At 40.3% G+C, this 11,678-nt stretch overlaps 1 protein-coding gene across 5 annotated transcripts; it reads left to right on the forward strand.

The window, feature by feature from the left end:
* Positions 1-115: 115 nt before the first annotated feature.
* Positions 116-10,969, forward strand: LOC117810283 (tropomyosin alpha-1 chain). 5 transcript variants are annotated; one of them, XM_034680039.1, is made up of 9 exons: positions 116-411; positions 825-950; positions 3,616-3,749; positions 4,362-4,479; positions 4,598-4,668; positions 4,813-4,888; positions 5,023-5,085; positions 5,320-5,389; positions 6,037-7,097. In XM_034680039.1, the coding sequence occupies exons 1-9, from the start codon at positions 298-300 to the stop codon at positions 6,117-6,119; spliced, it is 855 nt and encodes a 284-aa protein (XP_034535930.1). In that variant the 5' UTR covers positions 116-297; the 3' UTR covers positions 6,120-7,097. The 5 variants fall into 5 exon arrangements, with proteins under 5 accessions (XP_034535930.1, XP_034535926.1, XP_034535925.1 ...); XM_034680035.1 differs by lacking the exon at positions 6,037-7,097 and adding an exon at positions 8,709-10,081 and having other exon boundaries at positions 117-411; XM_034680034.1 differs by lacking the exon at positions 6,037-7,097 and adding an exon at positions 10,088-10,969 and having other exon boundaries at positions 132-411.
* Positions 10,970-11,678: the final 709 nt, after the last annotated feature.

Below are 11,678 nucleotides of genomic sequence, written 5' to 3' on the forward strand. Positions count from 1 at the left end.
CCCTGACGCCCACATCCCATGTATAGACACTAAAGTGGTCAAATGACATGAAAGAGCAAATCACAGAGGGGATCCAGAAAAAAAGACAGGTCCCACGTTGGCAAACAGCTGCAGTTGTTTCCAAAAAAGTATTGGGTGTCCAGTAACTGCCCAGCAAAACTACATATTTGACACACTGCAGCTAAGGCGAGCTCGCACTCCAGCTTGGCGTTCAGTGTTGTTCAGACGCTCCGCTCCTTTCATTCAGTTTCTTTTTGTTTTCTGGCCTGCGGGGACAGCCACCGACACTAAGCAGCCATGGATGCCATCAAGAAGAAGATGCAGATGCTCAAGCTCGACAAGGAGAACGCCTTGGACAGAGCTGAGCAGGCCGAGTCAGACAAGAAGGCAGCTGAGGACAGGAGCAAACAGGTCGGCATAAAGTGTGAAACCCACCCGTGCGCTTTTACGCACCGGTGCCAATGACATAATGCGCCTAGCGCTGCAATGTCCTGAGTCCTATGACAATAATAATTATATTTGTGCCATCAGATAATGCAGTTAGCTTTAAAAAACAAAGACAAATATATATGAATTGTGTTGTTATAACTTCCTATTTGGGCAGTGTCTATAAGTTGGGAACAATAGAACACATTCATCAAGGCCCTTTTTGATCTCAGAAAAATGTGTTTGTAAGTGGTTTATAAAAAGTTAATTCTATAAAAGAAACAATGAAAACATGATTAAAATCACTTTTTAGGGCCACCAAGTGCCCTTTCTGATGTTGTGCATGTGTCTGAGAGTAAGATATCAAAGTTAATTCCCCCTGTCTGTCTGTGCCCCAGCTTGAGGATGACCTGGTAGCACTGCAGAAGAAGCTGAAGTCAACTGAGGATGAGTTGGACAAGTACTCTGAAGCCCTGAAGGATGCCCAGGAGAAACTGGAGCTCGCTGAGAAGAAGGCCACAGACGTGAGTTTAGGTTGACTAACAGAAAGGCCCACAGTGAGGCACCTACTGCTTGATGGTCTGACCTTGAAGCACCTCTTGGGTCCCCCCAGGAAACTAAGATTACTAGCCCTACATGCATATTACCGCTAATGATTAAATGATGTACTAATCAATGATGGGAGACTTAAGGGCTGTATGGGATGAAGAAAATATGGATGGTTAAATTTAGCTCCCGTTCTGTATATGGTAAGGTCACAGCTTACTGGCTTACCAGTGCATTCCACAGCCATTTAGACAAATCTGAGGACCAGTGTAGAGTTTCACTGGGGCCTTTTACAAGCATATTTTGGCCTGTTCAATCCTTAAAAGATTTGCGGCTATGCTGACTAAAGCTGGCACTCAACAGTAATGTTCACATCTGATTGAATTACAATTTTATTGACTAGAATTAATGTTTCCCCAATTATGGCTTAAGTCACAATTTGCAACATCCTGTCAACAAAAGCAACCACAAAGTATAATTGTTGATCAAACAAGATAAACTTAATTAACTCTAATGCAGGGCCTCAATGATTGATTAACAGGCAAAAAAAACAAACAAACAAAAAAAACAGTGTTGCATTGAGCAGAGGTAGCCCAACAAAATATTTTGAGCTTACACAAAAATAAAGTTCAAATTTCATATTATTTTTTTTGGTCATATACATAGTTATGTAAAGTACAATGTGCAGAAAACTGCTTTTGTTACCTGTTCTGTCATGGAGATACACATTTTTATTTACATAAAAACAAAAAAACAAAACAACACTCTCAGGGATAAAAAATGTAAACTCTAATAAGCCTATATGGATCAAGGGAAAAATGGAGGTACAGTTGTGCTCATAAGTTTACATACCCTGGCAGAATTTGTGATTTTTTTGGGCCATTTTTCAGAGAATATGAGTGATAAGAGAAAAACGTTTTTTTCACTCATGGTTAGTGGTTGGGTGAAGACATTTATTGTCAAATAAACGTGTTTACTCTTTTCATATCATAATGACAACATAAACTACCCAATCAATTATAAATTCTGCCAGGGTTCATTTTTGAGCACAACTGTATGTTGTTTATTATTATATTTTAAGAAATGTTGTGCAACCAGCAGGTGTTATGTGAATTATGGCGCGTAAAACAGATGTATACAGTACTTTTTTCTTATGGCAGATGAAAAAGACAATAATTTTACAGAAAGATTACAGAAAAATTCCAAATAAATAAATAAAAGGAGAAATTTGACTTGAGAAATACAACATAGTGGAGGGTAAATGTAAGAGAAAGAAGGATAAAACAAATGTGTTGCACTTGTAGCTGAAAGAAGAGTGTTAAAGGTCAAATCAGTACAAAAAAGGTTAATAACACTAATGTCATTAATACCAATCAGTCAATTACACGATTACTTAGATGTTTATACTGCCTGAGCTCCAGACTGAATCAGTGACTCAGGTCTGGAGCTCTTATTTATAGGGTTGGCTCAATTGGCATGTGGGGGTGCCCCTAAAAGATCTCACAGATGAAATAGTTTTTAAAATGACAAAAACTATTAAATATGTCATGAAATTAATTTAAGGAATAATCTCAATAGCCATACATTTTAATGTATTTTTCAGTTTTTGATAAACAAAATTAATTGCGTGCAAAATGAGGTGCTTCCGGGTTTGGTGGCACGTCCCAATCCCTATCAGTGGTTGATTAAGGGAGGTGGTGGGGGCAGGGATCAAACGCGCCGCATCTCCAAGTGTGTCTATGTGTGTGTGTGTGTCTGCGTAGAGACAGCCCGCACAGAGCTGAGGCAAAACTAGCTTAGCTGAAACAATAAAGAGCTGAAAATGGCCGGTGGGAGCTCCCTGGAAGCTGTGAAGAAGAAAATCAAGTCGTTGCAAGAGCAGGCCGATGTGGCGGAGGACCGGGCGGCGTTACTCCAGCGGGAACTGAACCAGGAGAGGAGCGCGAGGGAAGCTGTAAGCCGCTGCTAATTATTTAAGGCAATTAGTGCCCAGACTGTCGACGGCATTAGGCGTAAATCTGCTCAAAAAGCGTGGCCGCTTGGCCCAGACAGGGATGCTTTATGCGTGAATACAGTCAGGTAGCAGGTAGACATCTCTGAAATTAGCCCGTAATAGGATGGGAGTGAACGATGAATGGATGAAAGGACACCACCCGACACATCCCTGTAAACAAGCAGGCTACTGCTGCATCAGCATTACAGGTCCTGTGGAAAACTCCTGCAGGCTACTAGCTCTAGTGTAAGCACAAAAATCAACCACATTAGTTAAAATGTTTTCAGCTAATGCATCAGTGATACAAGAGAACTAAGTAATCAAGAGACAGGGAGTGAAAATATGGAAGGAAAAGTGCACACATCTGTGCACCATTGTCTTTATACTACTTGCATTAATTAGATTTCAAAATGTATGTCAACAAAACATATAAAGCCTCCATCCCTCAGCCTGCATTGAAAATGTGCATATCATAGCCTACATCCCTCCTTTGGGCGTGTTCCTGACCAAGCCCAAGCTCTCCATGCAAAGCATGGGATGGGTCCTGATGTAGGAAGCTTGCAAAGCCAAGTGAATCAGAATGAATGATTTGAGTTTACTGTAACAGAATCGATTAAATTAAATCTGATTTGTTCTTTGTGCTTCCCCAGGCTGAGGGTGATGTAGCATCCCTGAACAGGCGTATCCAGCTGGTTGAGGAGGAGTTGGACCGTGCTCAGGAGCGTCTGGCCACAGCTCTGACCAAGCTGGAGGAGGCTGAGAAGGCTGCTGATGAGAGTGAGAGGTTGGTATCTTGCACTCAGACCCAGACCAAACTTTGTTAACACTATTAAGTCTGAAGCTCAGCTGTTAGTCCAGAGTATTTTGCAGAAAAATCACAGATATGGGAGGTGTTTGGGCCCTCAACTCATTATTTTGTTAGGTCTTAATAAAGATAGTGATATGAAGAAAGGATGTGGGCAATTTTGGTCAAGAAAAGTGTTCCATGATGTTGCAAAAAGAGCACAGTAGTTTTGATGGCATGGAGTGACTTTAAATTGATCTTTAACTTAGATGCTGGACTCTACCAACATTAGACACATTGCACTCTAGCAAAAGCCGCCACTCTTCCACTTCAATTGAATATCTGAGGCTCTTATTTATGTTAATTCCTACATGTGCACTGACTCATAATCATCATGTGGATAAAGTGTTACCCATCAAACCCGACAGACTGCTCCAGCTACTTTGTCCATATAGTAATCAAACATTGTTCTCCATTTTGCATACCAAACCCTACTCAGCATTCACATCTGATATCTTCTCAGTCGTCTTAAAAGAAATTATCAAAACCCTAAACCATCTGTCTTTGGTGCCCATGACTTACCCTGTATCCATACCACTCTCTGTCCCTCAGAGGCATGAAGGTTATTGAGAACAGAGCGATGAAGGATGAGGAGAAGATGGAGCTGCAGGAGATCCAGCTGAAGGAGGCCAAACACATTGCAGAGGAGGCCGATCGCAAATACGAGGAGGCAAGTGCCTCAGCTGTTCACAGCTCTCTGAGCATTTCTGACACTGATGTACTTGAATATAACAGCTGATCATCTCCTGTCGATCAGTGGGACTAAACTCTGCATGTTGTGACTACAGGTGGCCCGTAAGCTGGTCATCATTGAGAGCGACTTGGAACGTACAGAGGAGCGCGCTGAGCTGTCTGAGAGGTAACAACTTTGTTCCCGTTCCTGTCTCTTTAAACTCTTACCTTACGTTGACACTGAAAACAAACACTGACAAATTCTCTTGTGATCGTGTTGTGTTTGTACGCTGCATCTTCCTGCTGGTTCAACCGAACTATGAAACAATAGCAAATGCTCCGAGCTGGAGGAGGAGCTGAAGACCGTGCAGAACAACCTGAAGTCTCTTGAGGCCCAGGCAGAGAAGGTGAGAAAGCCATCCCAGAAAGATCAATGGGAAATAATTCATAGTTTTAACCTTTTTGAAATCAACTTGAATCTTCTTATATATGGTACTCTCTTGTATTGTTATCTAACTCTGACCTTTGATTGCAACCACAGTACTCACAGAAGGAGGACAAGTACGAGGAGGAGATCAAGGTTCTCACAGACAAACTGAAGGAGGTGAGTTGTCATTTTGCTCAAACAAACTTTATCGTCACTGTCCACTTTGGTGATTTGGTTATTGACTCGTTGGTTACTTGAATTAAATATGCTGACTGTACATTTTTCTTAATTAGAAGTGATGCTCGTTTTTCTTTACAGCACTTAAGATCTTCAATCGTCCCATAAGGCCGTAGCTCGTAATGTAACGCTTAAATGTGCATCGCTAATGTTTGATTGTACTCCTCTCCTCAGGCTGAGACTCGGGCTGAGTTCGCTGAAAGATCAGTCGCCAAGCTGGAGAAGACCATTGATGACCTTGAGGGTATGAATCTTTTCCACTTTATTTTTAAGTCGTTTTCTTATCTTCCACAAAAACTTTGGGCTGTTTGTTACATCTGTTTTGTACGATACAGCTCAACAAGGCGACACATAAAGGAAGCTTTTCTTCTTCTCCTGTTATAAAAGAGACACAAGGTTTAGCTACTTCATCTTTGCCACACTTATAGACACCAGAGTGTGTCTCTCATAAAAAAGGGTGTGGTGTGAGGTTATTTTTCTGTACAGCAAGGTGTTAAATAGTCCTCAGGAGAAGTATCCGCCCTGTCAGTTGTCTATAGGTGAAAAAAAAAAAAGCCATGGCTGGCGTGATACTATTCATGTCGGCAGCAACATTTCTCACCACTGTGGCGTTTGGCATTCGGCCGTAGTGACTATCCAAGGCCAGCGAGTCCCAGGAAGCGCTCGCAGGGTCGTGGAACATGTGAGGCGGTTTCTCCATGACTCCTCAGGAATCTAACACAACGACAACAGCTGTTCCCTGTTCACTTCCTATTTCTGTCCCTGCCTTTTTTTTTTTCTCAGTTTCTCCATTTCACTTCTGTTCTCTGACCCTGTCTTATTTTTTTTTCTGTCTTCTTATTTCATTTCCAATCCTTCACTGCCCGCTTCACAATAATTATCACACAATAGATGAGCTGTACGCCCAGAAACTGAAGTACAAGGCCATCAGCGAGGAGCTGGACCACGCCCTCAACGACATGACCTCCATGTAATTCGCCATATGCTTTTTTTTTATTTCTGCCCGCTCTGCCTTTGATCCCCAAACTCCCTGTCCATTGATAACACACACAATGGCTCCCCCTTGTGGCATGTTGGAGTGCTGTGAAAGCCAGTCAGCTCAATAATAGATGGATGTTTTTAAAAGATGCTCGTCTAACATTGAGTTGTTTGTCATCTAATGGAGTTTTGTGTGTTTCTGACTACACTTCTAACAACATTTGGTTGCAGTGTTCTCCCACTGTTTTATAATCTCCCGTAACACACCTCTTCATAAACACTTCCTTTAACGTTTCTATCCCAGTCCTGCATCTCCTTCCCTCCCTTTTTTCATTTTTGCACGTAATTTATCCACCATTCTTTCATTTTTATCCCCCAACACTTCTGTTCTTCTTTTTCCCCCACAGCTAAACCTTTTCACTGTTCACCTCAGACGCTGGTTGAGTGTTGTCACCGCTCTCTCCTGTGCAGCACGGCCCAACCCTTCGTCTCTTCAGTCTCTGTATTTCTTAATTTCCGCACATTGGGCCGTGGCTGCTGCCATCCATTTTCTTATCTCCTACACAGACCTTTTGAGCCATTTTGCTTTCTGTAAAATAAACATTCTACCATCTCTGACAGCCCGCCCCCCTTTTCTCCTGCAATGTTTCTTTCTTTCTTTTTGTTTGTCCTTTCATTCTTTTTGTGAATATTATTTTTTGTCTCATTTGTTTTGTTGAGTAGCTTTTGAATAAACTCCAAAGCTCCTCTTCCATTCATTCTTCCTGTTTCTGTTTGAGAAGACAGCTGTTAAGTTTGAGGTTTTCATTGATACTTTTTTTATATATTTTATAAATTAGTGTTTAATTTTTTCTATACCTGCAAGGTCCTGAGGGACTTTAGCTTCTGTAACGGCATTAGTTCTGCTGATTCTAAGTCACATTGCGAACTGCTGAGGCCACAATAAAACCAACGACATCTTTGAGAGTTTTATATACTGACTCAAACATCTCAATCGTTAATGTCTACATCCTTATTTTAATGAAGGAAGTTCTATCAGGAAATAAAGTAAGGGATAATGTATGGTTAGCAGGCAGTTTTGGGAAATAGAATCCCGACAGGGTGGACTAGACCCCGACTTGATTAGTCAAAGTGACCAATTTGAAAAATAGTCCCTGTGATTTGACTGTAATATTAACATTCCATGGTTTGATGGATTCTAATCTGTCTGTTGTGGTCCATTTAACATGAAACTGTCCACATTCGGCCCTCCTTCTCTGAACTCTGCGGTTCACACACCTTTAAAAATAAATTAGTCAAATGTCAGTACTTTTAACACTTCTGCTGTCATCACCACCGCTTATGGTTTAAGTTTCTTTGTAGCGATCGGTAACTCAAAGCTGCTCTTACCTGCTCCGCTCATTGCTAGGATTGCTGGACAGGATCCAAGATGTAAATATACATGCTGTTTAGCCAGCCGCATTAGCATGCTAACCAAAACTAACGTTTTAGCTAGGGATGCACAATATCATTGGCATTATCGCTATTCGGTATCAGACGATATTGGCTTTCAATTTTTTTGAACTACCGGATAAATAATGGGCTGCTGCACACATGTTGGGCTCATGTTTTAAGTTAAATTTGAATTGAAGCATCAGTCTGTAAGGTACATGTAGCTGACTAATTTACGCACATTTACTGTCAAAGAGTAAACCATTTTATTTAATGTGGGTTTAATTGCTGTACAGTTGCAATTTTCACATATTCCCTGTGAACAGAAGTTAGGTTTACTTACTATGTCAAATGTGAAATTGGCCCAATGTACCCTGCTTGTGGGTTTTGTTATGATTGTCTCAGGGAGAGCATCATCCAAGTTTTAAGTAGGATGTATCTTTTTGTTTTAATTTTGTTTGAAAGCAATTGTCATAAATAAATATGCAGTTTTAAGTATTAAGTATTTTTCTTATTTTGCACGAGAAATGAATATTACATAAAAAATGTGATAAGAGTGTCACCATAATACTGTACGCTAATTCCAATACAGAAGAGAATTGATGATCTCTGCAATTAGGTGTGCGGAAAAAAATATCGGTGTAGGTAATTGGCTAAATGAGTTGTAAAATATTGGATATCAGAAAAAAATCCAATATCGTGCATCCCTAGTTTTAGCCACATTGTTTTGATGCTAACAGAAACAATGCTTTTACCTAGGCTTAGGGTCTTTGGTGTCAACAAACAGAAACAAAATGGGCTGGAACTCTTGACCGCATATTGATTTGACATGACGTGTGGTCAGTTTGCCTATGGTGTAAAAGTTCATATTAGTGAAAGTTAACAAGGGGGTTGTCAAGGGGTTTTGACCAATCAGAATCAAGCATCTTACTCAGTTAAAGCTACAGGGTGTAAAAAGATAACACGTTTTGAGCTTGATGTTTCCATGGGTTACAAAGACAACTTATCCTTTGATAAACTCTGACGTTCAGCCGCTTAAACACAAACTGACACTTGTGTGATTATCTTCCAATCATCATTAACTCTGTATCCTTTGTACTAACTTACCTTCTTTCTCTTCCCCCTTTTCTCTTACCTGCTTTCTGATTGTCCAGACCATCTATACAAGCAGCTCGAGAAAAACCGCCTTCTCACCAATGAGCTGAGAGTTGCCTTAAACGAGGCTTAAACTGGAACAATTCTCGTATGCTTTCATCTGAAACTCAAACGTCCGGGCATATTGTCTAATGCTGTGATATAAAATAAGTATAGACAATTGTGTCTATGACACAAATGTACATCCAGACATGCTTTTCAAACAAACAGGAGTACTAATGTAAGATTGTCACATTATGCATGATCACGCTGCACTTTTAGAGGGGAGGTCAGACAGCCTTAGTATATGAATCGCTACGTAATGAATGGATGTGTGTTCTCAGTTATGGACAGGGCTGTAGCACAGAAGGCCAGCTGGGATCTGCATGGCGCTATTGCTCTAAGGGTGGAGGCTGGTGATGGTGCTAGTGGCCCCCTCTGCAAACTCCTAAGAAGGACAGGATTAATCAAGTATAGCCAGACTATGATGAGATGCAGAAACCAAACAGCCCTTTATTTTAGTTTAGCTGCAGTTTTGAATTCCCGCGTCTCTTTTATAAAGACTTTAGTTTTTGTCATGTAGCATTTCAGCCAAGACACACATCAGTGTTTTGAGAATTTATTATTTATTTACTTCGGGGCTGTGGTTTTTAGCCAATTGCAGTTCCAGGACACAAGAGTAAGACTGTCCCTGAACTCTTGTAACAACATATCTGTTCAGCTTCCTCAAGTCTAATAACAGCTCTGGAAGTAAGTACTTGGATGTGTGGCAGCAGGGATGCAGTACTGACTCCTCATAAATAAAAGGAGAAATGACAACATATCTATTTATACAAGCTGACCGGCTGATGGACACATCTTTGCATTCCTATTTGATTGAATAGAATCTCAAATAGGCGTATTGAACAACACAGCTCGCCATGTAATCCACTGTGGGGCTAAATGTTTTGAAACTGTAAATCAGTGCAGTCATAAGACAGTTTGGGATTTTAGTGTGAAATTTTAATTAGGAGGGTTGATCCAAAAGGCATTTTGTATTGTTCTCAATGTTGATTTTTTAAATTTATATTTGAGTGATTCTGATCAACACAAACATCTTTTGGAAAAGCACACCATATGAACTTGGGCCATTCTTCTGCCTTTAACCCAGCTCATGCAGCGTGGACTACAGCCCTGTTGATAGCTTGAGTATGCTTGTATTTACAGAGGTTACATGAAGGGAATAGACTGCTTTATGAATGCTGACTTCTGTTTATGCTAGAAGATGTGAGAAGGGTGAGATCTTCCAATCATATGGGTTTAACACTATCCAACACATGTCTAACACTGTTAGTTATCCTGAGCTACAGCTTTGTCTGTCTATCTATGATTTTTAACCACTGCACTGCTATATTAACAGATAAACTGACACGTGCTAAAGAAGAGGGCCTGAGCATTAAGCAGATGCTGGATCGGACTCTTATGGAGATGGTGAACATTTGACCCAGTTCTGTTCCCCTCCCAACAATACCTCCTCTGAATATGGCTGGCTCCCATATATGGCTTCTATAGTGATGTTGGGCCATGTGTTTATATGCGTCCTCTCACCTAGTCATCTTGAAGAGACAAGCTGATACAAGGTAGCACGAAATGGGCTGGTGAGCTTAAGTCCAGCCTACACTGTCTGAAACACACGATTACTACCGGTCAGTTTGAATTGAATGTGCATCTTTAATAGATTTACATGAATGTGTTTGGAGCAACTGCACTTTGTGAGGGATGCACATAATCAGCATGAACAAAGCCATAAGTTAAGCCAGTGTTCCATATACAAGGGACTTTCTTATGTTATTTTGTAAAGTTGCTTGTATGTTTTTCTCTCTGCATCATAAGCATTTATGTCTCAGTAAATGGTAATTGGTAAATGGACTTCGAATCTCATTCATACACTGCTGAACAACAGCGGGAGCAATTTGGGGTTCAGTGTTTTGCTCAAGGGCACTTCGGCACGTGACTGCCGGAGCTGGGATCAAACCATCAACTTTCGATTGATAGACAGCAGACTCTACCCACTGAGCCACAGCCACCATCAGTGACTCTGTAAACTTTCAGTCTAGGAAGGAAGGAGTTCTTCATGCATTTGCTTGAATGTGCTGTTTTGTTCGACCGTCTGAAAAATGTTTATACACAGCACCCACCTCTCTGTTTACTTTGGGAAAACGATTTGTTTAATTTTCTGTGTAGTGTCTCTCATTTTATCTTGGAAATGTAAAGATTGAGAATAAATGGTTGGTTCAAGTAACATTTTCTGCAATTCTGGCTTCATTACAAACATTTCTTTGGTATACCATGTGACTGAAAAGGAGGAATTGAGCAATATAACTTTTACAAATTGATATGGCAACATCAACATTTAATTTATTGAAACGAGAGCACAGTTGAAGTATCACTTTGATCTTTTTAACTCATGATATTTCATTTTTTCTGATTATTACCGTCTCAGTTATTCACACATACAAAGGCATAGCTGTGGGAAAGTATAGTGTGTCACACACTGCCTAGACAGGTGCACTTCTACATGCTCTACATGATTTGGTCCTCCTCTGTTGTTTTCCTGTTTTCTAACATCCATGCATTCTCCATTTTGTCACTTATCTTCTACCAGTGGTGGACAAAGTACACAGCTTCATTACCTAAGTCAAAGTATAGATCCTCCTGGTCAAATATTACTCCAATACAAGTGAAAGTTGCTCTGTCAAATTATTACTTGAGTTAAAGTACTGAAGCACTTGCTTTTAAAAATACTTTAAAAAATCTCAAAACTTTGTATTTTCAAAATACATAAGTGCAGTCAAGATTGCAAAGGAGTACATTCAGTTAAATCATGTTTATTTAGAAAACATTACTTGAAATCTCTAAAAACTATACCATGGAATAAAAACAGCAACTAAGTTACTCCAAGCACAGACAACTTAGTTTGAAATGTTCATCTGGAATTAAATAAATGTTAC

The sequence above is a fragment of the Notolabrus celidotus genome, chromosome 3 (genome assembly GCF_009762535.1).
Source record: "Notolabrus celidotus isolate fNotCel1 chromosome 3, fNotCel1.pri, whole genome shotgun sequence".
NCBI lineage: Eukaryota > Metazoa > Chordata > Actinopteri > Labriformes > Labridae > Notolabrus > Notolabrus celidotus.

Excerpts from the sequence above, each read along its gene's own strand:
- LOC117810283 (XM_034680039.1), top strand. The coding sequence starts at position 298 with ATGGATGCCATCAAGAAGAAGATGCAGATGCTCAAGCTCGACAAGGAG. Across the intron at positions 4,889-5,022 it reads TTGAGGCCCAGGCAGAGAAG|TACTCACAGAAGGAGGACAA; the intron begins GTGAGAAAGCCA and ends TTGCAACCACAG. Across the intron at positions 5,390-6,036 it reads GACCATTGATGACCTTGAGG|ATGAGCTGTACGCCCAGAAA; the intron begins GTATGAATCTTT and ends ATCACACAATAG.